A 26,831-nucleotide genomic window follows, 5' to 3' on the forward strand; every position below is an offset into this window, starting at 1 on the left:
CTGTACTTATAAAGTACTGACAGTTCATGACTTTTGTCATCTGTTAATGGTGACTTCTCTTTGTGCTTAACTTTGTAGTATTGCTTTCAGTGTGCTTTTACAGTTTAAGATGGTCTTCATCCAAAAGGCCAGGAAGCTGAATTGTCTGTGTCTGTGTCTCACTGCTGCTAATCTGTTGTTTTTAGTCACTTGTCTGTCACCTTCTGTTAACTGGCAGAATGTTCTCTGGCTTTTGAGTTTCATTCATTTTAATCCCATTGCACTTCACTACAGTGTTTCTACAGTTTAGAAAACAGTTGTTGCTGTTTTAATGTACCATGTGGTTTGGTTTCGTGTGTGTGTGTGTGTGTGTGTGTGTGTGTGTGTGCGTATGTGTGTGTGTGTGTTTGCATGCGTGCGTGTGTGCATGTATGTTTGTGTGGTCTAAAATAATAAGCTAAATTTCATAGATTCAAGAGTATATGGCCAGGAAAGAATCAGTCTAGGTTTATAATCTAGCTATTATTTTTGTTAGATTGTCTTTCTGTAATTATTTGTTTTTTTTTTGTTTTTGTTTTTTGTTTTTAAAAACTTGGGTAGAGTTTTCAAATTGAAACTCTTTAGGAGAGCCAAAGTTCTTTTTTTCTATCTTTTCCATGGGATCTGAAAATTAGATGTCACTAATCTTTTGCTTTTTGAAATCTTTGCTTTTTTTTTTCTTCTTTCTGCTCATAGTAGTAAAAAAACTAATTCATAGTCTTCTGTTGGAATAAATGAAAATGAAAGCAAATTGCCTAATTAGTCTAGTAATGATTCCTAGACTCTCTGAAGTAATGCCATCCTGTGATGTTGGATTTAATTTTAGTTACAGTGTTTATTTGGCCATAGAAGATGTTTGTTTGCAACATTGTTGGCCTGTGGTGTTTATAAGACCTTCCTTTGTGTTCAGCAAGGGAAAAATGACGTACTTTCTATTCTTACCTCTGGTTTTTAGTTAGTTTTATTTTGTTTTACTTTTGAAAGCTTTGGGGTCATCAGGTGTTTATTTCTCATAAATCATGATTTAATGGTCATTGTAGGAAATAGACAAACTAAGTAAGCATTTCTGTCTTGAAGATATTGTAAGCATCTTATACAGAATACTTAGAATCTTCTCTCCCTGCTACCATGAGTAATACATACCAGAGGCTTAAATAAGGCTCAAAAGTCTGGGAATTAGAAAAGTAGACTAGAGATCTGCTGGGTATGGTAGTGCATACTTTTAATCTCAACACTCAGGAACAGTCAGGCAGATCTCTGTGAGTTAGAGGGCAGCATGATTTGCATAATAAGACCCATCCAGGGCTATGCATTGAAATTCTGCCTTTAAAATAAATGTATGTATCACCAATGCTGCTACTGATTATGAGTATCATTATTAGATTCCACATGATATGTCACATAATCGATGATAGATTTCTTATATATATTCTGTTCATGTGTCAAGGAAATAACTATGCTGGACCAAATTCTGAATTTGAAAACAAAATTATGGGAACCTTGTGTAGTTGCTAACATACAGATTATTACATTATTATTAATACAGCATTAGTACTTAACTATTGCTGGATTTTTGGCCCAAAACATGCTAATTTATTTTATAGGAAATAAAGAAGATAAGATAATAGAAATGGGAAATAATCACTTTATTAGAGAATTAATAAAACGTGTTATTGTTGAATAGAAATATAGATAAAATAATATTTATAGAAATGATAGTACTAATTCTATGAGACAGTTTCCCATTTGAGAGCCACTATTCCCAGTAGCAACTAAAACGTAATTGTAAAATAAAAGATGGCTGGAATGAATGATGAGACCAGTGGTTTTTTAAAAATGTGAGAAGTGTTAATGTCAGCTGTTCCTAAAGTAGGATACAGGTTTGATAAACACAGTGGTGATTAGGTTCCGATATTTTGAGGAGTAGACATACACATACATACATACATACATACATTGTATAGCTTCATCAGAATAGTGTGATACAAGATTAATCAGGCTGATCATGATGTAGAGTAGATAACCCATGAGATATTTTTCCACAATTTGGTGTATTCATGGTAAGAAGAAAAAACTTTGTATTTAGTGAAAGAAAACTTCCCAGTCCCAAATGCTCATTTATTTATGTGTTATCTGTGAGTGCTTTCGCGCTACCAGGGCAGAATTCAGCAGTTGTGACAGAGATCAGACCATATGGCTTCCAAAGTCAAAAATATTTACTATCTGCCCCTTTGCAGATAAAGTTTGCTGATCCCTGGATTAAAGGACTATATTATAAACAGTGAAACCACTTTATTATTATTTTTTTATGGAAGTAAAACTTTGTAAGAGATAGAAGAAATCACAAAGGTAAAGCTTGTCAGAATTTTGGCATAAGTGGAAACTTTAGTACATAAAAAATTGAAATCTAAAGAAATGTTAAATGCTACTGAGGTTAACATTGTCATCATAATGTACTTGTAAGCAAACATTAAAGATACGTGCAAGTTAAAGCAACTAGGAAAACATTTTTAATTGAGAATAGTTTTGTTTGAGAACCGAGCATGGTGTCGTATACCTTTAATGCCAGCTGTTGGGCGGGGGTTGGGGGGGATCTTCTGGTCCACGGAAGTAGTTCCAGGACAGCCAGAGCTACACAACAGAAACCCTGTCTCAAAAAAACCAAAAGAGGGGCTGGAGAGATGGCTCAGTGGTTGGAGTACTGACTTCTCTTTCAGAGGTCCTGAGTTCAATTCCCAGCAACCACATGGTGGCTCACAACCATCTGTAATGGAACCCGATGCCCTCTTCTGGTGTGTCTAAGACAGTGACAGTATATATCCTAATAGTGCACATGCTGCCTTTAGTTACAGTTTTGGTGGTGTTAGCCATCAAGATTTACGTAAGTCCTCACTTAAAATATTTGAATTAGTCATTTTAGTAGTACTCACCTGTAATCCCAGTACTTCAGAGGCAGCAGGATTACTCTAAGTTTGGGCTTCGACTGGTCTATTTAGGGCTGTACATTGAAACTCTGTCTTAAAAATAGAAACAAAACAACAAAAAAAGAATTTTATCGTGTTAAAATCCTATTATAATTGCAGAAGCTTTGGGCAGTTTTCTTTTTGTGCCTGAGTCAAGTGTATATTGCGTATCAGCTTCAGCTGCTTAATTTGATATGTCACTACACATATATAATAAATAAAGTATTGCTCAAGGTTATATGGTGTATTGATATTCCTACCACCAAAAGGGACTATGTTTGAGACGTCCAGAATTCTAAGAATAATTGGTCTCTGTAGTATTTTGCAAGCTCTGTTGTGATAAATAAAATTTAAAAAGCCACCTATTACTTACTGCAGTTAGAGTTGAACAATATAATCATACAGATAAAAAGCAGCCCTGAAAAATACATACTGGAACTCTGGTGTGTGGTGGCTGCGTCTTACTTAAAGTTGTTACTGTATTTAAATCTCACTTAAGGCTCAGAGTCAGCTCAGTGGTGAAGAGCATATTTGAGAGGACCCGTGCTTGTTTCTCAGCACCTACATTCATAGTGGTGTTTGCAACCATATATAACTCCAATCCCAGTGTCCTCTTTTGAACTCCATGGGCACCAGCTATGCATGTGCTGCGCGCGCGCGCACACACACACACACACACACACACACACACACACACACACACACACAAAATTTAGTAAGCAAAAACTCATATACATACATAAATAAATCTGAAATTTTTTTCCTTGTAAGTCATTTAATACGGTTTTTCAAGTGTCTGGATTCTCAGACTACCCAGCTATCTGGTTCTTGAACTCCTCTGTTGGTGTTAAGGCATGTGCCACCATGTGCTGGTTTTTAGCCACTAGATGCTATTTTGGAGTAATATCCAAGAATGCATAATAATTTAAATGAGCACAGAACATGAATTTATAAGAAAATTTTGTTTAGAATTATTATAACTGTAAAGAAACTAACTTTTCTTTGACTAGAGAAAGGAAAAGACTGGAAAGAAATATCCTGCAGTCCCAAAGACCCATTCGAGGTGATGGAGGGCATAGTAGATTTTGTTTACTTCTACTTATTTAAATGTTCTTTTGTGATTGTGTATTACTTTTATAATAAACAAATTTAAAATATTGTACTATTGAAGAAGAATTTCAGAAACAACTTAGAATGTCTGGTGACTGGCCAGGCTGTTTTGTGCTAACATTCATGGTTTTACTCTTCTTTCCTCCTAGCATACACTAGTCCACTTTGTCCTTGTTGTTAAGTTTAGCTTGTTTACTGTCTTGTATTTCATTACTTCTTATTAATGTTAACACGGTAAACATTTTCTACCTCTATTTAGCAATAATGAAATGTCCTGATTTCTTGAAGAATTTATTTTTTTCTCTGTATTTATTTATTTTTCCTTTTTTAAAGGAGTATGGTCATGGCCAACAGCAAAAAACTCAAGAGGGGGAACTGAAAATTAGTGCTGTGTTTTCAGTCAGTGGCAGTCCTCTTGGTAAGAATCAGACCTGAATAAATGAATTGTATTTATTCCGGCCAGTATCAATGAGAGTCCATTTCTACTTGTGTTAGTAAACTAGATGTTCTCCGTTTTAGAATCCTTTATATTGTATATTCTATAATTACTACTGGATTCCAAACTAGCTATAAAAGAGAAAGTTACAGTGCATAAAATAGAAGATTAAAAAGTAAATTTTTTTTTTTTTTTGCTTTGAATGTTCTTTTCCTTTTTTTTTTTAAAGCTCCACAGTTGACTACTGGCTTTCAGCCTTCTCTGGCATCACCTGGCATGAATAAAATGCTTCCTTCAGTTCCAGCCACAGCTATTCGAGTTTCCTGCTCTGGTTGTAAAAAAATCCTCCAGAAGGGACAGACTGCTTATCAGAGGAAAGGGTCAACTCAGCTTTTCTGCTCCACCCTGTGCCTCACGGGATACACAGTGCCGCCTGCCCGCCCTCCGCCTCCTCTCACCAAGAAGACTTGTTCCAGTTGCTCAAAGTATAGCAGAGTTCTAAATTATCTTTTGTTTCTTTATTTCTCTTAATACTTGTTTCTTGACATGTGTGTTGTTATTATTGCATTTCAATTTTGCTGTAGGTTTTTCTTGTTAACAAAACAAAACAAAAACAAAACTAAAACAACAGCAGCAGCAACAATACAACTTACTCAGTGCCGCATGCTGCTTCCTGCTCTTCTGGGAAGCACAACAAGTGATTTTTAAACCAGCCTTTTCATCATCTTTAGTGAAGATTTCTTACATTCTAGTATTCTAGCACTGAAGCACTTTTTCAAGAGTTTTCTGTGTAGCACTGGCTGTCCTGTAATTTACTGTGTGTACCAGGCTGACCTTGAACTCATCTAGATCATCCTGCCTCTGCCTTCTGAGTGCTGGGATTAAAGGTGTGCACCACTGCCATCTGGCTCTGCGTGTATATCTCTGTACCGGATGTGTGCTTGGTGCCCTCATAGGTCAGAAGAGAGAGTATAACTGGAGTAGCAGACCATTGTGAGCTGCCATTGAATTGAAATCAGCTTCCTCGGGAAGAACAGCCAGTGCTTTTAATCTCTACGCTATCTCCCCAGTCTTTATGCATATCTGTTTGTGTTCATCTCTCAGGAATAACAGAAAGAGTTAAATTCAGTTCTCTTGCAATGTAAATTACTGTATTTCATGTATCCCAGTGTAGATTAGACTTTAGTTTCCTTCAGGAGTTCTGCTCTTTATTTGTAACCTTGCTATTCCTTAAACAAAAAGACACAAACACCACAGCGCTTTTTTTTTGGGGGGGGGGGTTGGGGATTTTCTTTTAAGGTTATCCAGTTTTAGAATCACAAACACAAAAATCTAACATTTAAAAACTTTTTAGCAATAAAATAATACAAAATTTTTTGAATTTGAGCATTCCAAGATTTTCAGATCAGGGATGCATGGATTCCAAAATCTGGGGGTGTGGGGGGAGTGAAAATTGAAACAGTTGTACTGAGGATTTAAGAAAGGGTGTATTCAGTTTGGAGCAGTTAGTGTGTGAGCTTTCTGATACTAAAGTTTGATGTGGTGGATGTTTCTCTAATGTCTGTGTGTGGCTGAAAGTGATATAGAGCTGTGGGTGTTGGTTAAGAACTAGATTAGGAAATTTCATCTAGTTCTGTTCAGAGTTAAAATTAATTTAATAATAATATTGGTGTTTTGGTAACTTAGAAGTTAAGAATAAACTCAAGAAATCTATTTAAAAATGTAATGCCTGTAGCTAGTATATTTAAAAATTCTAAGTTACAAAGACAGGTATGTGGGGCTGGAGAGATGGCTCAGCAGTTAAAGAGCACTGACTGCTCTTCCAGAGGTCTTGAGTTTGATTCCCAGCAACCATATGGTGGCTTACAACCATTGTAATGGGATCCGATGCCCTCTTCTGGTGTGTCTGAAGACAGCTACAGTGTACTTATATATATATATAATAAATAAATGAATCTTGGAAAAAAAGTAGGCAGGGGTGGTAATGTACACCTGTGAAGCAGAGGCAGGCTTCAGTAGGAAGCTCTGAGTTAGGAGGTCCACAGAGTGAGTTCCAGGACAGCCAGGGCTGCACGGAGAAACCTTCTTGGGGTGGGGGTAGGGTGGGTTACTAAACCAAAGGAAACCCTCCCCGGCCCCTGCAAAGAGTTTATATAAAGTATTCTTATAACAAAAAGTGACAACTGAGTAATATGTTGATCACTTTAGCATTTCACCATGAAGATGTATTTTAAAGCATCATATACAGTGAATATGCAGTATTAACCTGTCAGTATTAAATAAAAATAATGTAGCAGTGTTTACTTTGTTAGGTTTACAACTAATAGTCTAGTGGATACCTAATATTATTGAGTGAATTATTTAATGACCTTAAGTTTAGAGAAAAGCTATTAGTATTATAGTTATGCCTTCGGTAAGGTGACTGTTAAATTGACTTTCCCTTATTATTTCTGGCTAAATTAATTTACCCAAAGCAGAGTTCTTTATTTCTGTCGTTGTGTGGTGTTAAAAACGAATACTCAGCTGTACTGTCAAAACTTTTATATTCTAGTACGTGCACTGTTAGGTTATTTTATGATTGAGTTAGATTGAAGACTGTAATTATTTTAACTTTCTTGTGTGCTGTTTTATTATGAAATAGCTTGATTGGTTTATGTAATAGCTTTACTTGTTCATCTTTAACCGTCTTCGGGATCAGTAATTTCCAAGATATCAATGATACATTTTTTCCTATGAGAACCATAGATACTTCTAAAAAGATTTACCATTTATTTTTAACAATATAAACACATAATTGTACAGAAATGTATCACCTTTTATGCATATATTTTAGTACTTATTCAGATAGGGGAGGTCATGTGTGTGCATGTGTACATATGTGTACTGGTATATGTGCATATATGCACATGGATTGAAAGACAGGATAACCTGATCCTCAGGAATCTCAGGAATCTCAGGAATGCTATATGCCTTCTTCAAGACAGGGCATCACTGATTCATTGACTTGAACTTAGCACATATTCTAGTTGACAGGATTTGCCTTAGGCATCCTCCTGTCTCTCTCAGGAACCCTCCTGTCTGGTCTTTTCTAGCATTGGTATTGCAAGTGTTTATCACCATGCCTGGTTTTTTTATTTGGGTTCCAGGTATTTGAACATAGGTCCTCATGCTTTCAAGGTTATGCTTTTACTGGCTGAACTATTGCCCCAGCTACACCTTTTGAATGGATGGATATATCTATATTTATATCTATATTTTTTACATTTTATACATGTTAATTTTATCTACATTTCTTATATTTCTCTGTTCTTTGGTGGTTATTACTGAGGTATCTGAAGACAGATTATTTTTCATTACATGTCAGGAATAACTGTTTGAGGGGCTGGAGTGGTGACTCAGTAGTCAGGGACACTTGCTCTTGCAGAGACCCCTGCTTTAGTTCTGAGGACCCACATGATGAATCATAGCCATTTGTAACTTCAGTTCCTGGGAATCCAGTGCTTTCCTGCTTCTTAAGGCACCAGGCATGCATATAGTGTACAAACGTACACGGAAACAGATGTTCCTATACATAAATTAAGATAAATAAATCTTTAAAAGAATACCTGAAATACAATGTTTGTGTTTTTTCTTTATCCATCAAGGTTTCCAGTTTTACCTGTTCTCACTCTTTTATCCCCTCATTCATTTATTCTTTTAATCCATTTTTATTCTTTACTCCTCTGTTTCCCTCTTTCTGTTACTTTGTAGCAATGTTTATTTACCTGCTTGTCTCCTCAGACTTTCTCATTTTTTTAAAATTTTGTAATTATATTTATGTACAGAAAACTTAAGTGTACATTTAACCCAGCTTAGTGGCGAGTTCTTTAACCTTTGCCTTTTCCAGCTTGGCAATTCGAGCCACAGAATTAGGACCCAGGACGTTGCCTCCCCAGTGGCTGCGAATCTCGTCATATCTATCATTATAATTGGTCCTAATAGCTTCCACCAGCTTAGCCAGGGCACCCTTGTCTTCCAAGTTAACCTGTGTGAAGGTAACAGTGGTGCACGTCTTCCTGTGGACCAGGCGCCCCAGCCTGGCCTTTCCCTTGATGATGCAGTAGGGCACCCCCATCTTTCGACAAAGGGCAGGCAGGAAAACCACCAGCTCAATGGGGTCTACAGCATGGGCAGTCACCAGCAGCTGAGCCTTCTTCTCCACCAAGGTGGTGACTGTGTTGACCCCTGCTCGGAGGACAGGTGATCTCTTAGAACGTCCTCTTTGCCAGCAGCTTTCTTCTCAGCGTGGGCCAGCAGCCTTTGCTGCTTCTCCTGCATTGTCTCTGGCCTGTACTCGTGGGCGACCTTATGAAGCTGAGTCGCTGTTTGCCTGACCAGGGGCTGGGGAACTGGTTGATGGCAGGAGGTACTTTGAGCCGCTTATAGAGGATGGCTCTTTGCCACTGCAGCCTGGTGTAGTGGGGCCATTTGACGAAGCGTGTGAGATCTCTTTTGGGCTGGATGTCCTGCCCAATGCCGAAGTTCTTAGATCTTTTCTCAAACAAAGGATTGACCACATTTTTGGCCTCCTGTTTCTTGACCACAGCGGGGGCTGGGGCCACCTTCTTCCCCTTGGTCTTCTTTCCTTTGGGCATCTTGCTGGGCTGGAGGAGAGAGGGCTTTCTCATTTTTATGTCCTCTTTTTCTCTCATTTTTCATTATACTTGATTTTTTTTTCCTGGTTTTGCTTTATTGAAAAGCTTTCATTTCTTATTTGCCACTTGCCCTTCTTGCCCATTCTCTGCTAATGTACATAGTTATTAGAACAGTAATGCCACCTTTTCTGCAGGGTCTCTGAGCCTTAGATGTAGGGATTGTGTTGTAGATGTACCAGTTGGTACTGGACATCATCCAGTCTCTTGTCCCCAGTGCCAAGAGTTGTTTTCCTCTTGGTCCACTTAGAGCCTTTAAGTGCAATTAGAAAGCTGACGGTTGCCACCAATGCCTGCATAGTGCACCCTTAGGGTTATCATGCTGAGCATATTTTTTTTTTTCTTTTTTTTAGGATTTGGGGACCGAACCCAGAGCCTTGTGCTTGCTAGGCAAGCGCTCTACCACTGAGCTAAATCCCCAACCCGCTGAGCATATTTTTATCATCATTGAACATCTCGTTCTTTTTACTAGGAGGGACGTACATGTTTTAAATGGTTTCAAATCCTATATAAAATACATAATTTAGGAGTATAATTTTGTTATTTCTGTTAGATCACATTCTTATTACATTCTTATTTTTAAATTTTCCTGTAGCTTTTCTGATTATATGCTAACAGAAATGTAATTGTTTCCTCTTATTCTGCCATGAGATACAATTTAATTGGTGTATAAATTCATTGAGATCAATGAGGAATGTTGCTTCCATTGCCTTGATCTATGTTGGGAACCTAATCCTTGGGGATTCATTCTTCTCTGTCTTCATTACTGATGCTTACATATTGCATTTTTAGATGTGGACATCTAGATTTTATATAGTGATGCTTATATATGTATCACATAGGACTGGGTAAATAACTTATTTATAAAAATGGTTGCCTTGGGGTTGGGGATTTAGCTCAGTGGTAGAGCACTTGCCTAACAAGCGCAAGGCCCTGGGTTCGGTCCCCAGCTCCAAAAAAAAGAAAAGAAAAAAAAAATGGTTGCCTTTTGAGGATGTGAGTTCAAGTCCTCAGTACTGGGAATGTGAAGAGTCCTGTAGCTCAATGGGCAGCCAGTCTAGTTGAATCTTTGAATTCCTGGATCAGTGAGAGACCCTATCTTAGAGGTTAGTAAGATGGTTCAGTGAGTAAAGACTTCGTACCTAAATTCATTCCTAGAAGCCACAAGTTGTCCTCTGACATACAGACATACAGACACATGAAATAGAAAAATATAAACATGAAATAGAAAAAAGGCAGGATCAGCACACACAGGGACATAAACTGAGAGTTTCACATATAATGTTTGAAAAAGTTTTATTTTTTGTTTGTTTTTTTACTTTTATTTATTTATTCTCCATTAGTTTAAATCCGGGATGGGTACAGCATAACACGGATTCTGTGTCCAATGGCCTTTGCAGGAAGGTTGCTTCGGAATTTGGCACGAAGCATGCCACTGTTTCCATGGGCCCGAGTTACTTTCCCCCAGATCACTCTGGTTTTGTTTGGTTTGCCTCCAGGAGTCACTGTATTGTTTTTTGCTTTGTCACATAAGCACACCTCTTCCCTGAGTAGAACTCAGTTTCACCTCGGGGTTAAACACCTTCAATTTTAAGAAGAGCCGTGTGCTCTCTTTGGTTCCGGAGGCCTCGCTTATAGCCAGCAAAAATGGCCTTGCACCACAGCCTTCCAGACATACTTGTTTGTTTTTTTTTTTTTTTTAATAAGTCCTGTTCCCAGCAGGCCTCCAAAGACGCCAAGATGGCGGAAAGAGCTGAAAAAGTTTTATATGTAATTTGAAAAATACTTTGAAAATAGGGATAGTTTTAAAGAAGAAAATTAAAATCTTCAGCGTCATCTACAATGAATGCTTCCCCCTCCATCCCACCTTTCCACCCTTCTGTCCTTCCAATTTGGGTCTCAAAACCAAGCCTAGTCTAGAACTCAACTCCCTCTGTGCCTCGTGTAGCCCAAGTCTAGGCTTGAATGTTCGGTCTTTCTGCCTCAGCCTCCTGAATATGATAACTGGCAAGAACCACCAGGCATGGCTCCATTCAACATAGTTTTTAATTTTAAAAACATTATTGTTTTGATACGTGTAGTAGGTGAGAGAACTCAGACTTCACAGTTTAAGTTCCAGGGCGGAGGAATTGGCTCAGTGAATGCTCAATTCCTCAGTGTTCCTCAGTGTTCGTGGGAAGCTGTTTGGGCAGTACAGTTTTCCAGCCTCAGTGCTGCAGGGTGGAGTGCAGTGTGGAGACAGGCTGATCTGTAGAGCTTGCTGGCAGTCTGTGAGTTCAAAACTGAGAAAGTAAGTGGAAATGGACTGAAGAAGACAGCAAACATTGACATAAAGGACTGGTCTCCATGTGCACAGTATCAGATTGCATGCATGTGCGTGTGCAGACCCACACGCACAACACATACACACCATGGATGTATACATGTATACCCACAATTTTAAGTTATGCCCTTGGGGGCTGGAGAGATTTAGTGGTTGAGAGCATTGATTAGTCTTTCAGAGAACCCAGCTTTCATTCCCAGGACTCTTGAGGTAGCTTACAGCTGGCTAATTCCAGTTCCAGACGATTTAACTCCCTTTTCTGTTCCTTGAATGGAAACCCAAGTGGTGTGGTACACAGGCATTCATGTATGCAAAGCACTCATATACATAAAATTAAAAGTGTATTAATTAAAAAAAGTTGCAATGCCCTTTATTGTAAGCTTGGTTTTATTTGGTTGCTCTAACACACCAAGAGGGTGGTAAGTGTAATATTCTGTGACTTATTTTATCTCTGTTGTCATTTTAGAGACATTTTAAATCCAAAGGATGTGATCAGTGCCCAATTTGAAAATAGCACCACCAGTAAGGATTTTTGCAGTCAGTCATGCTTGTCAACATATGAACTGAAAAAAAAGCCCATTGTTACCATAAATACAAATAGCATTTCAACCAAGTGCAGCATGTGTCAGAAGAACGCTGTTGTAAGTCAACTTTCTTGCTTTGCTTGAATGAGTAAGTTTAATGTTTATGCTTAAAGAACAGTGTTTGATTCTTTATGTTTGATATTTTGGCTTTATTTTGTGCTTCTTAGATTCGACATGAAGTTAATTACCAGAATGTGGTTCATAAGCTCTGCAGTGACGCCTGTTTCTCTAAGTTCCGCTCTGCTAACAACCTCACTATGAACTGTTGTGAGAACTGTGGGGGTTACTGCTATAGTGGCTCTGGACAGTGCCATGTGCTTCAGATTGAGGGACAGTCTAAGAAGTTTTGTAGTTCAATGTGTGTCACCTCATACAAGCAGGTATTTGATCTTTTTAATCTTGATCTTTCTTCGTTTCAGGGGAGTTGAAATCTTTGGGTAGGATTATTTTTGAAACAGTTTAAAATAATGAGATAAGTATTTGTTAAACTTTTACATGCAAATGGTTATTTGCCAAATGCATATCTATTAAATGTTCTGAAATAGAGTTCTATATGTCCTAGTTTCTGTACCTGCATTAAGAAATGCATCTTTTATTTTAACTGGGTAGTGGTGGTGCACACCATTAATCCCAGCACACAGGAGACAGAGGTAGGCAGATCTCTGCAAGTTTGTTTGAGGCCAGCCTGGTCTACAGTGCAAGGTCCATTACAGCCAGAGTTACACAGAACTCCCCCCACCCCCCCAGAAAAAAACACAGTAAGAAATGCATCTTTTTAGGATACGGCTTTGTTTTGTTGACACAAGGTCTCACTATGGAGCCATGGCTTCCTGGAATTTGTCAGATGACCCAGGCTAATCTCGAACTTGTAGTCCTCTTGCCTTTGCTTACCAAGTGCAGGAATCATCTGCATTTACTGTCATACCTGGCTAGGGTATGACATTTATTTCAGATATGGTTTGTGTTTTTGAATAGTAATTTTTAAGTGAAACAGACGTGAAGTAGAATTATATCTCCTAGGGAATATCTATTCTTTTTAGTGTGTAGCTTTCTGATCTTTCACATATATTTTTAGTTTTATTTATACTTGCTCTTCAGAAAAAAGGTCCAGATTCCATGTATGTCTGTGCATGTGTATGTTTATATATATGCATACACACATAAATTTTATTGCAAATGGAACCACATAATTACAGTTGTAAACCAGAAAATAAAAAATCTTAGTAGATTGAAGAGAATTTTCTACCTTAAACACAAGTATTTATTACTTTGAAAATTAGAAATTTGCAGAGAATAAACTAGACAAACTCTATGATAAGGATTGTCTATACTGTCTTGTTTTTTTGCTCCATATTTCACCGTAAATTTTGGTTAAATATTAGTTTCATAATAGGTTACCCTCAACCTATGGGGCACGACTCACAGCGGTAGTCTAATACCACGGCAGACACAGATGACTGCATGCTGATTTGTCACAGCAGTAGCGTATTACAGTTCTGAGGTAGAAATGAAGTAATTTTATGGTTGAGGGTCACCACATCATGAGGAATTGTATAAAGGGTTGTGGCATTGGGAAAGGTGGGAACCACTGTCCTGGAGGATGGTAAAAACTTTTTATATTTTGCAGTGACTTCCTAATTTATTTCATTTGCTGATATGACTTTTTTTCCCCTTTAATACATAGTGAATTTGTATACAGGCCGCTAAAATTAGTGAACAGTGATTTTACAGTCAGGTTTTACTATAATTACGTTCAGTTCTTTTGCTGTTGGGGGAGGGTATTTTTGCTCTGTTCTGAGAGTTAGGCTCTTACTATATAGCACTGGGTGGCCTGGAACTCGGTGTCAAAATTTAGCATTTTTAAAATTATTGGTGATTTCAGTTTAAATCTAATTTTTAAAAGTGTTTAGCCTTATTGTATAATATATATTCATGTTTTTCTCTCACAAATGAAAGAAATGTAATATTTTCTGAAGGCTGTTCTTTTCCTGATAGTATATCAGGTACAAAAAGTTGAGTCATACTTCATAAAAGGAAAAATAGAATAAAGCATCTTAATTTTAGATTGTTTTTTATTTTAATCTTGAAAGTTTACTTTTTATGTATTAAAATATGCTGTGTTAGGGACATGGTTCTCTGTTCCCCACTCTAAATCTTCCAAAAGTACAAGGGCCTTGCATGGTGGTGCACACCTTTGGTTCTAAGAATTTGGGAATTAGAGGAAGGCAGATCCCTGAGTTGGAGGCCAGTTTGGTTTACATAGGTAGTTTTAAGCCATTTAGAACTGCGTAGTAAGACCCTTTCTTCAAAGCAAAAACACAAACAAACCTTACCCCAACAAAAACGTCCAAACTATAGAACTTTAATATAATGAATAAGACAATCTAGTATGTTTACGTACAGTTTTACATGGGTAAAACTCTTATTAGACTACATGGATTCTAGGTTTTTGTTTTTGTTTTTAACCTGATAATGGCTGTGAAAACTAGGCTGTATAAAGTAAGACCAAAAGCACTAATACACAGCCAGCACATTGTAGATGGTTAGTACTTCTGCTTTTCTTTCTTTAATTCTAAATTGTTCAAGCAAACATTGCATCCACTTTCTGTTTTGTGGGAAGACATACTTCTGATATATAAATAAATGAAAAGATGGTGTGATGGAGGTATAATGAGGTTCTGTGTATCACAAAGAAAGCATAGCTCATAGGAGTAGGTGTGTCAGCAAAGTTTACAAAGTTATGTTTTGATTCAAGTCTTTTAAGTTAGTGTTTACAGTTCTGATCTGGGAGTTAGAAGATGTTCCAGATCAGGCTTATCCTAATATACACGAATTTCAGTGTCACGTTTACAGTTTATCACAGAAAGGGGAGATCTTCAAGTCTTTAGTTCTAGCTTGAGCATTGTTTTCTTAAGTGTGTGACAGGGTAATAGTACTTGACCTTATTTTCTGTTGAGTCCCTAGTTGAGTGACGATTGCTCTGTCAGAGTCACTGTTTTCTGCTCTCATCTTGTTGCTTACAATATGCATTGTAAAGGAGAGGATTGAAACTGAGTTTCCTAAGTTTACTGATTTCCTTAAATTAGAATTTTGGTGCTTTAAATAGTATCTCTCATAGGAATCTCTTTACGCTTTTGGCTAATATATAAAAGAGAGCCAGTTGTGTTATGTATAAAACAACTTTGTAAAAGCAATGTTTATCAGTTAATAGGTCTTAAATTAACTACTAGGTTATACCTAACACTGTTTCCTAATGAGATACAATAGAAATATGGAAGTCTCACATGGTTCCATGGCGTGTTGCTCAGTGAAGTACTTTTCACTTTCGTATGCATACATATGTACTATGCATACTCAGAATTTCAGAATAACATACAAGTTTCCTTTGTGAATTCTTTCTGAGGATTGTAATAATGGTCATTTGAAAACTGCTGTTTCAAATACTTCATGAGTAAGGGGAAAAAATGTACCATGCAGGACCCTGGGATTGACTCCTGCCACCACACATAAAAAGTAGTAATATTTCAACAGAGTTAAGTTAAACATTTCAAAGAATTATGCTTTATGAATTTGGTAAAAATGAATGTTGTTTTATTCTGTTAATAGAAATCAGCCAAAATAACACCATGTGCGCTTTGCAAATCATTGAGATCCTCAGCAGAAATGATTGAGAATACCAATAGCTTGGGGAAGACAGAGCTTTTCTGTTCTGTTAATTGCTTATCTGCTTACAGAGTTAAAATGGTTACTTCCGCAGGTAATACTGCTTTCATAAACTATAAAATGTAATCGTTGGAAAATTAGTTACTACTTTTTTGCTGGCCCAATTTTTTTGTCTAAATTTAATCGATTTTTAGTACAAACATATTTCACACTTGTTGTAAAATATTACCTGTTAACCTCATTTACTTGTTTGCCTATTTATGCATCCCCCTTACTGAATGGATTACAAATAACTTTCCTTAATGTATTTTCTTTATCCACATCCAATATATTTCAAGATCCATTTACTTTATAATTTTAGGGTAGATTATGACTATTTAAAATTTTTAAACTTTTTAAATGTTCAGTTAGTTTATGATAGATGTGGCATGATTGAGGTTAGCTTCAGTTCCTATAGTTTAACCTGAAAATTGAAATTTTGTCTGATACGTAATTCTTCCTAGGTTCACGTGTGACTCATTAGCTTTTACTTTCATTTGCTAAGGTGTCCAAGTTCAGTGTAACAGTTGTAAAACCTCAGCAATCCCTCAGTACCATCTAGCCATGTCAGACGGGAGCATACGCAACTTCTGCAGCTACAGTTGTGTGCTAGCTTTCCAGGTAGGACCTTGGGGTCTTCCTCTTCCTCAGTCAGGGAGTCACCTGCTGTGCTCAAACACACTTACTGTTTCCTTGTGCCAGGGCTACTTGTTTCTCTTAGAGCTTTTCAGTTAGATTAGTAGTTCAGCCTGTACAGTCACATAACTGTACAGTCGTCATCCATGAAATTTAACGACACTGTTGAGAGAATACTAGTTTTGATGATTATTGGATGGTTTTTTTCCCACATGAATGAGACTTGCCTCATTCAGTTTTAAGGTATTCAAACACAAGGTACCTAGCTTGTTGCATTACTAGAATCTTTCTTGGCATACAGAGGGGAACAATTTCTAGTCTTAGAACAAATGATTAAACAGACCTATTCTTATTGTCTTACTTTTTTCAGAATTTGTTTAACAAACCAACTGGAATGAATTCTTCAGTAGTGCCCTTGTCTCAGGGCCAGGTGATCGTGAGCATCCCCACCGGTTCATCAGCATCTGCAGGGGGAGGGAGTACCCCAGCTGCCTCCCCTACCTCTGTCCACAGCTCCTCTGCGGCTGCTGGGCTCCAGAGGCTGGCTGCCCAGTCCCAGCATGTTGGCTTTGCACGAAGTGTGGTGAAGCTTAGGTGTCAACATTGTAACCGTCTCTTTGCCACAAAGCCAGAGCTTCTTGACTACAAGGTAAGAGTGGGCTCCTCGCTGCTGTGCAAATGCATGTGCGTAGGATTGCGAGTGTGTGGTTAGCTGTGGCTACTCACTGAGAAGGTGAGCACAAAACACAGGCAAGAAACAAAGTACAGGTTCACGGCAGAGTTTGAGGATAAACTCAAATACATTCTGTCAATGTATTTTTTATTTTCTGTCTCAAAATTGCACCATTTGGGTTTCCATTTTTAGATAGGGGTTTACTGTGTAACTCTGGCTGGCCTGGAACTCAGGATGTAGACAGGTTGGTTTTGAACTCAAATAGATCTTGTCTGTCTCTGCCTCCTGAGTGCCAAGATTACAGATGTGCCATTGCCTAACTGCTTTCCATGTATTTTTGAAGTAAGAAGAATGAAAATTCCTATAATATAAACCAGATGTCTAACTACTACTCAATATTTCTTTACAGGGTAAAATGTTTCAGTTCTGTGGCAAGAATTGTTCTGATGAATATAAGAAAATCAATAATGTAATGGCAATGTGTGAATACTGTAAAATTGAGAAAATTATAAAGGAGACTGTGAGGTTCTCAGGTGCTGACAAGTCATTTTGTAGTGAAGGTAAAAGACAAATCACAATCTTACTCTTGAGCTTGGCGGTGGTTTCTAAAGTAGTTATTGATTAAAGGCATTACTGTGGCAGTCTAATTTATCCTTTGTACAGACCCACAACGTCTTTTGATTCATTGACAGATAACTTGCTATTTTATCTAGTTCTTAATTTTATGTAGATATTAAAATGAAGTCAAAGGTCCTCTGAAGTACAGTACATGAGATGGTGACCCCATTAGCTTGACGGAGAACTCAGGCCTTTAAGCCCTGTCTGCGTTTCTAGATGGAAGGTTTTAAGTTCTAGTAGCACCTAAGTTTGTGTTTCTGAATAGGGATATCAAAGTGAAGTGATTCTCTTTTTTCAGATAATATATATGTTAAGAAATTTTACTTGACTCCAAAATGGCAGTGTTATCCTTCTTGAGCAGTGGCTTTCAAATTATTTGACTGTTATACAAAATAATTGCATTTCACGTTGTATCCTACTGTGCACCTAGTATATTTTCACATTCCAAATGAAACAAAAGCTTTATGACATAAAACTTACTATATATAACATTTCAGTCAACACACACGCAGCTAGTGTTGATCCTGTAACTGATTTCTTGACTGTCAGTTGGTTAAGTCCCACGTATGAAAACATGATTATTATTCAGCTCATTTTTAATTTTATCTTTTCTGATTTCTTAGGTTGCAAATTGCTTTATAAACACGACTTGGGAAAACGCTGGGGAAGTCATTGTAAAATGTGCAGTTACTGTTTACAGACCTCTCCCAAACTAATACAGAATAATTTGGGTGGAAAGGTGGAAGACTTCTGTTGTGAAGAATGCATGTCTAAGTATACAGTTTTGTTTTACCAGGTAAAAAAGAATATTCACATTCCTGGGTTTGGAGAGAATTAGCATTAGGTTCTTTTTCTTAATTCATGTACCAAGAATAATAATTTAATGATTAAAGTTCCTTTAATATTAAGTGTTTCGTTTCTTCACAGTTAGTATAATATATGGGGGGACTTAAATTTACTCCTTTTGTTTTTAACTTCTTACAGAAGATACAGACAGCCTGTGTTAAAATAGTTTAATAATTATTTTATTCACTTATTTAAATACATGATTCTGTCTTCTGAATTCTGAAAATCTTGTTTAAATTAATTTTGAAAAACATCTTTTTTAAATTTTTGTTAACTTATTTTATATGCAGAGGAATGCATACATATGAGTGTAGGTGCATGCATGCCATGGCTCACGTGTGGGAAAGAGTTCAGATGAGAGCTTGTGGGTATTGACTCTCTTTCTTCCATGTGGGTCTGAAGATTGACGTCAGGTTATCAGGCTTGGCCGTAAGTGCCTTTACTACTGAGCCTTCTTTCAGGCCCAGAACTTTGTTTTTCAATTGCTGCTTCAATTGGATTTTAAAAGGAGATTTATTTTTGTGATGTCATTGGTAGAATTGGTGTGATGTCTCAGTGGGTAAAGTAGTTGCTGTACAAGTGTGAGGACTGGATTTTGAATATCCAGCATTCTCATAAAATTCCACATGTAATTCCAGTGCTTGGCTGTAGAGCCCCAGAGAGTAAGCTAGACAGCTAGAGTGCAGTCGATGAGCTCTAAGTTCAACTGACAGATACTCCTTTAGTGAATAAGATAGTGATTGAGGAAAGAACGCCCTGTCTGAGTCAATGTTGGGCCGTCCCATGTTTCTTTAGATAGATGATAAAATGTTGAAGCACACGTACTAGACACACACAGACACACTTTTTTAATCATTAGTATATGAATATTTACCAATTTAGGATAATCACCTTTGACTTGATGATTTGGGTTCTATAAATAAAAGCAAATATGCTATCTTGTGAAATTACAAATACATCAAGAGATATATTAATTTCAAATTTAAAAAATTTGTAAGTTAAGTTCTAAAGTTCATTTCTTTACTTGTTATCCTGATTTTATTCCATCAGACTAGAGATATTTTGTTTTTTAACTATTTATTTTTATATGTGTATATGGATTTTCCTGCCTGCATGTATGTCTGTGCATCATCTTTGTGCCTGGTTCCTTCAGAGTCCAGAAAAGGGCATCAGATACCCTGGAACTGGAGATGTTTACAGGCACCATGTAGGAGCTGGGAATTGAACCCAGGTCCTCTGGAAGAGCAGCCAAATGCTCCTCACACTGAGCCATCTCTGTAGCCCCTAATAATTTGTTTCTTCTTTGCTCTCTTCAATGTGTTTCAGATGGCCAAATGTGATGGTTGCAAGAGACAGGGTAAACTCAGTGAGTCATTGAAATGGCGAGGTGACATAAAACACTTTTGTAACCTGCTTTGCATCTTGATGTTCTGTCATCAGCAAACTGTATGTGACCCACCTTTACAAAACAATACAGGTAAAATGCAGTGAGGAATATGTGAACTCTTACCAGGACAAGGAGCTAACTATTTTACTTCTGCAGATTAGAATATATAAATTGTCAGTAATTTTATGAAATACAAATCTTATTATGTTCAAATGCTGTTAACAAGCTGGGCATATTGGTGCACGCCTTTAATCCTGTATTTGGAAAACAGAGGCAGGCAGATCTCTTGAGTTCAAGGACAGCTAGGACTGCATAGAGAGACCCTGTGCCAAAACAGCAGCAGCCACAACAGTAAAACTAAACAAATATCATTAACATTTAGATGATTTATTGAGTACCTGAAAGCAAATGATTTTATTTGTTTGTTTATTGAGACAGGATTTCTCTGTGTAAGAGAGTCCTAGCTGTCGTGGACTATGCTGGTCTTAAACTCTTAAGAGATCCTGGTCCCTCCGAGTGCTGGTACTAAAACCTTGCACTACTATACCAGGCAGGCAAATAAATTTTTTTGTTGCTTTTTCTCAGAATACTGACTTAGCCCTACTCAATTTTCTGGAAAAGAGTGACATTTACAGTTTTTAAATTCTGTATACACGTTGGCTTCCATAATGAGAAGATTTCAGATCCCATGGGCCTTTAAATATACCACATGTATATAGTCAGGCATGGTGGAAATTGTCTCTAGTTTTACTCAGGGAGGTGATCAAGACTTCTAGGAGAGCATGAGCAGCCATATAGTGGGTTACATAGTGAGTGAGACCTGTGTCAATCAACAACCAACTGTATACATATTTAGGGCATAAAAATCTTAGAAGCTTTATGATTTGGAGCACAAATTAGTGCCGCTCTGAATGAAACCCAGAAGAATCTAAACAAGGGCCTACTCTAGAAGCTCCTTACAAAGTCCTTCACATATGAAGGTAAGATTTCAGAAACATCTTTGTTTTATATTCTCATTAAATCTACTTTGTGTTGTCATTAGTTGGAATTGTGTCTTTGGACATTTTTGTTGAGAGACTTTCAAATTTCATTAATCAAAAACTAGCAAACAATGCGGTGATTTAGTGAGAAAGAGAAACCATTACACTTGAACTTACCGAAAGGCCAAGAAGTGATAAAACAAGTCCCTTCATTTATGAAGCTTCTCTGCCCCGTAGCAACTTACTCAGTCCTGGAAACACTGGTCTCCTTTGAGCTGTTGCTTTCTCTGTAAAACATACATAAATTATATGAGCTTTCTTCTTTGTTTCTCTTTTAACCAGCAAGTATTTCCATGGTTCAAGCTGCTTCTGCGGGGCCCCCGTCCCTCAGAAAGGACTCGACTCCCGTTATTGCTAATGTGGTCTCTCTAGCAAGTGCTCCTGCTGCACAGCCCACAGCAAACGCTAACAGCGTCTTACAAGGTACAGCTGGGTCTGAACTGCCTTCCTCACTACTTGAGTTAAATAGTGTGTGTGAGATAGGTTATTTCTCCACTGGGAAAATGAGCCAATCTAAGCCAGATTTGATATATTAAAGGCAGGTCAATTGGGAAGCTGCTCTTAAGTGGATTCACTGACACCCAAGGACCAAGGCCAAGGAAGTCAACATGGGGGTGGGCAAGGGGTGGGGAGAAGAGAGAAAGGGCACTCGTGTGTGGTGAGGTAGAGATCCAAAATGTCTGGATTATGTAGGGAAGAGCTTCTGGAGGAAAGACAGCCCATTCCTGGGACTGGGAAGTTCAGTGTTAGGGACAGGGTATAAGCCGGGTAGGGACTGAGGGATGCTGGGAGAACCTGGAGACCAGTTCTTCAGTTCTGCTTTGAGATATAAAATACACATCTTAATCCCTTGTCCCAGGGTCTCAAACCAAACTGTATGTGTGGCTCCTGGCAGCATCACCAATGTGTACCATGGTGTCTTTACAAGTTCCCCATCTTTTTTTCTTGTTTTACACTTTCAAGTTCACTGCTTGCTCTTACTGAATTAAGTGGAAAGCTATATATCATCGTGACTAGTGTTTATGGGCTGATAATTGGCTTTAATACTGATGTTTAAATTTAAAAATCCTAAATTTATGTTTGAATTTCTATTAAGGTGCAGTTCCAACAGTAACAGCGAAAATCATCGGGGATGTAAGTTAATTTGTGTTACTGTATTATTCATGTGTATGTATTACATATAGGTCTGAGCTAATATACTCTGTTGAGGATAGAATTGTTGATGAATACAGTTTCTGTTATCTAATCAGATCTTTTATATACCTTTTTTCTTTGAATGTTTGGTAGGGACCTTTATGTAATTAATGACTGGAGGTTTTAAAGGTAAACATAAAGTAAATGTCCCGAGGCTGGTCATGTGACCTTAGAGGCTGGTCATGTGACCTTAGAGGCTGGTCATGTGATCTTAGAGGCTGTTCTGGGGCTAACACCAACACTTAGGCCTCACTCCCATTCCATGCTCGTCACTCTACATATAATTTTTTTTTCCACTCGATAATGTCTACATTGTCTCTTAAATGAAGAATAAAGAGAGAAAATAATGAACAAAGCATATACTGAAACAGTGATATTTCCTGAAAATGTTCCTAGCCTCTGGAATAATTTTTATGTCTGAGTTACTTTTTAATTTTTTTTGGTGGTGGCAAACTCTGTGCCCCTGAACTGTAGTTTCAGCATTTCAAGTTACTTTGGGTGGTCATAAGTGATTCCATTAACGTTGGTTACATCCTCTAAGACTGTGTTAGCCTCTAGGTCATCAGGAAGTAACAGATATCATTTAAAATCCCCCATTGTACTGATTATCGGTGTTTTATAATAAGCTTATTGGTATTTTTCTTGATAAGTAAATATAGTAAGTACATTCAGTCAATTGATAGTTATTAAAATATTCTTTGGTTACTTTCAATATTTGAGGCATATGACATATCTGGTTTATTTATTAGCATATTTACATGTTGGTTCTTCTATGTAATTCCAATGATATGTCTTTTAAAGTTGAAATTTTTATAATTATTCAAAACATTTTGAAAATCCTTTGGTTTCTGATTTTTTTTTTAACTAGGCAAGTACTCAAACAGATGCCCTGAAACTTCCGCCTTCCCAGCCGCCAAGGCTTTTGAAGAACAAAGCTTTATTGTGCAAACCCATCACACAGACTAAAGCCACCTCCTGCAAGCCACATACTCAAAACAAAGACTGCCAGACAGGTATGGTACTTCATTTAGGGCAAGGGCATGGAGCATCTGATTACTTCAGTACACTGTTTCCTGCTTATATGGCTTGCCCAGTGCAGTTTGTACAGTTTGTCTGTGAATATAAGGTATTTCTCTATCTGAGGCTTTTAATAAGTTAGCTCAAATAAAAGTTAATTCATATTATACTGTGAACACAGTTAACGTTTGTTAGTAACTAATGTTGTAGGCTTAGTATAAGCTTTAGAATAATGCAGACAGGATTTGAAGTCAGAGATGCATTAGTTTTTTAATGTGCTATTACGTTTCTGTAAATGGATATTATCTTACTTTCTCCTTTGTGTATGTGTTCATTTAGTGGTATGTCTATAGCTCTGTGCTTCCTACATGTAACACCTATCCCTGTCCCCTATTGTTTTAGAAAGTCAGTTGCATTGGTGGTGGTGGTACACATTTTTAATCCCAGCACTCGGGGCAGAGGCAGGTGCATCTCTGAGTTTGAGGCCCACCTGGTCTGCAGACGTGAGTTCCAGGACAGCCAGGGGCTACACAGAGAAACCCCCAAAAAAAAAAAAAAAAAAGTTAGTTGCACTAAAGGTGGTGGTGCATACCTTCAGTCTTAGCATTTATGAGGAAGCAGGCAGAGCTCTGAGTTTGAGGCCAGCCTAGTCTACAACTGCTCTATAAATTATCTGAGGTAGGGTGATAAGGATCCCAGTGTTCTTCGCCTGTCAGTTTTTGGGTACAACCTCCATCTTGTGAGTGAAAGCTGATTGGAGCATGAGCTTCTTCTCTGCCACACACACCAGGAATTTATCCTCGAGTGAGAAATGTTCAGGACCTACCCCTCTTTCAGAGTTTTTGTTACCTTTTACTACTTTATGTGTGTGAGTACCTTGCTTACATGTATATATGTGTAATGTGTTCACATACCTGGTGTGCATGGAAGTCAAAACGGCTTTGGATCCTCTCTGAAAGGAATTAGTGTCATGTGGGTATTGTGATTTAAATCTGAGCAACAAGTGTGTTTAACTGCTAAACCATCTCTCCAGCCCCTCCTAGTGAGTTTTAAAAGCTTTAATTGGGAGTTGAGAGGACAGAGAAGTCCATTCATTCTTGACACAGCCACTCAGAATTGAGCAGTTTTTTCAAATTGTGCTAAGCTGAGCGTAAGTGCTGGAGCAGGTAGAAATAGTGGTTTTGAAGAAATATTTCTATTTGTTCTCACACTCAAGGCAGTTGCCCAAGAATCGCTCTTTCACAGTCTTCATCTTCTTTGTTTGCTTGTATTTAGTTTCTTTGCTGTCAACCATTAGTTCCAGGATTCTTAAACTAGAAAAGAATCCTAGATGCAAAGCTGTCATCCTGATGCTGTTGACTCTGAATAACATGTACACAAATTACCTGGGATCTACGTAGGAGCTGGAGTTGAAGACTCAGTCTTTGTCTTACAGTATAGGCATGCATGTGTCGTGGTGAGCATATCGACGTCAGAGGACGACAACTTAGTTAGTTCCTGGGAATTCTCATCATATTTTTTGAAGTACCTTCTTATTATTTTCTACAATGGCTATAGTAATTCATGGTGCCCACCAGGAATGTTAGAGAGTCCCCTTTCTCTGTGCTTACCGGGATTTTTCCCCTTCTTTTTTGATAGTAATCATTCTCAAAGGGATGAGATGATATTTTATTTTTTCAAATTTATTTTTATTTATATGTATGTGTGCCTTTTTGCCCATATGTACACCAGGTACATGCAAGTGTCCACAGAAGCCAGAAGAAAGCATTGAGTTCTCTGGAACTCAACTTACAGGTAGTTTTGAACCCCCTAATATAGGTGCTGGGAACTAAACCCAGGTCTTTTGGAAGAGCAGCAAGTGTACTTCTCTGCCGAGCCGTCTTCTCTAGCCCTATCATTATAATTTTGATAGGTATTTCTCTGGTGATCATTATTAACATTGAATATTTTTATTGGCAGGGTCACTGTTTGTCATTATAATAAAATACCCGAGGCAGATAATTTAAACAGAAAAAGTTTGTTTAGCACCTAGTTTTGGAGGTTGTCACACAATGTTTGGAGATGCAATTTCTTGGCTCTTGTTACCCTGTAGTGTGGGTAACATAGATGTGAAAATCTTTGGGAACAAGCAATTGACTCCTTTACCAATAACATATCAGCTAATACCCTAGACTTCCTAATCAGAGTATGGTCCTTCCTCTCCTTGACCTAAGGTTCTTCTAAACGTTGTACCATCAACCAGCCACACCATGTGGACAAAGTGAGACCATTGACCACTTATAAGTCAGTTTATTTAGTTTTCTTGCTGTTTACTTGTTTCTTCTGTATTCTAGATAATGACCCTTTGTCAGATAGATAGTTTGCAAATATTTTTTGCCATTCTGTAATTTTTCTCTTAGCTCCTGGATTGCTTTTGTATATATAACATTTTTAATTTGTAGTTTCTCTGGCCAGTTATATTTTGTTGTTTTTATTCTTGGGGTCATACCTTTAAAATAAAAACTTTTTTCTCAGCAATATATTGAATTTTTTTATTATCTATACTTTAATTATTTTGCTTGCCTTGCTTTAAAATTTCTGATTTACTTGGATTTTTTTTTCTCCTTTTTTTGTCTTTTCTTTTTTTTGCTCCCAAATTTAGTTTTTTGAGATAGGGTTTCTCTGTTTAGCTCTGTGTGTTCCTGAAACTCACTATGTAGACCAACACATGCCTCAGACCTGGAGATCCATTTGCCTCTGCCCCCCAAGTGCTGGGATTAAAGATGTATCACCACTGCTTGGCCCAAATTCTCCTCTTTTGAGATGGAATTTCACTAAGTTGTTTCTAACCCATTTCTTCTGTCTGTGCTTTTTTCATTAGAAGACACTCCAAGTGAGCCCCAGGTTATGGTGGTGCCAGTCCCTGTGCCAGTGTTTGTTCCCATACCTCTTCATCTTTACACCCAGTACACTCCTGTCCCCTTTGGGATTCCAGTTCCTGTGAGTAATCATTGAGAGGTTAAATCTAATGCAGCTTGTGTTTTCTCATTTTAAACTTTACAGCTGTGTAATAAGATGTCATAATTGTTGGTGAAAGTATACCTGTTCCTGGTTGGCTGCTGTTACATTGCCTTTGTTATTCATTTCAGAGAATGTAGACATTTTCCTTTGTTCACACCTTATCTTCTGAAAGAGTGTTGATATAGCACGGTGGCTCACACCTGTAATCCCAGTACTTGTGAGGAAGGAGGATTTCGGCCAGTCGAAGGTTAGGCTGGGCTCCTGTGTGCTCCAGGCCAGTCTTGACTGCAGTGAGACTTTGCCTCAACAAAACACAAACAAGGACTGGAGAGTCAGAGGACCTGGGTTTGAGTCATAGCACCCATACAGTGGCTCTCCTGTTTGTAACTCCAGTTCTAGGAGATCTGCTGCCTTCCTCTGACCTCTGTGGTCACCAGACATGCATGTGATACACAGACATACATGTAGGGGAAACACTCAAGTCTGAAAGGTAAAGAAAAAGTTAGTTTTGAGATCACTCAAATAGAAAAGAAAAAAATCAAAACTACATGTTAGAATTCTGAATTCTGGGCCAGCAAGATGGTAATGGTGCT

General features: G+C 37.7%; 1 protein-coding gene and 2 pseudogenes across 1 annotated transcript in view; 1 reads left to right on the plus strand and 2 right to left on the minus strand.

Annotated features, from left to right (window-relative positions):
• The window catches only part of Zmym4 (zinc finger MYM-type containing 4), a 116,913-nt gene that overhangs the window by 59,092 nt on the left and 30,990 nt on the right, over positions 1-26,831 (plus strand). Inside the window, exons 6-19 of the mRNA XM_032897737.1 lie at positions 4,425-4,509; positions 4,757-5,012; positions 12,008-12,182; positions 12,293-12,505; positions 15,732-15,882; positions 16,333-16,448; positions 16,834-17,112; positions 17,546-17,696; positions 18,378-18,550; positions 19,927-20,077; positions 21,310-21,450; positions 22,124-22,161; positions 23,090-23,234; positions 26,102-26,217. Of these exons, the coding sequence (XP_032753628.1) occupies positions 4,425-4,509; positions 4,757-5,012; positions 12,008-12,182; positions 12,293-12,505; positions 15,732-15,882; positions 16,333-16,448; positions 16,834-17,112; positions 17,546-17,696; positions 18,378-18,550; positions 19,927-20,077; positions 21,310-21,450; positions 22,124-22,161; positions 23,090-23,234; positions 26,102-26,217 (2,190 nt within the window). The remainder of the gene's footprint in view (positions 1-4,424; positions 4,510-4,756; positions 5,013-12,007; positions 12,183-12,292; positions 12,506-15,731; positions 15,883-16,332; positions 16,449-16,833; positions 17,113-17,545; positions 17,697-18,377; positions 18,551-19,926; positions 20,078-21,309; positions 21,451-22,123; positions 22,162-23,089; positions 23,235-26,101; positions 26,218-26,831) is intronic.
• LOC116896537 lies at positions 8,369-9,167 on the minus strand (annotated as a pseudogene).
• Positions 10,563-10,901, minus strand: LOC116896531 (annotated as a pseudogene).

Source organism: Rattus rattus, chromosome 1 (genome assembly GCF_011064425.1).
Source record: "Rattus rattus isolate New Zealand chromosome 1, Rrattus_CSIRO_v1, whole genome shotgun sequence".
Lineage (NCBI taxonomy): Eukaryota > Metazoa > Chordata > Mammalia > Rodentia > Muridae > Rattus > Rattus rattus.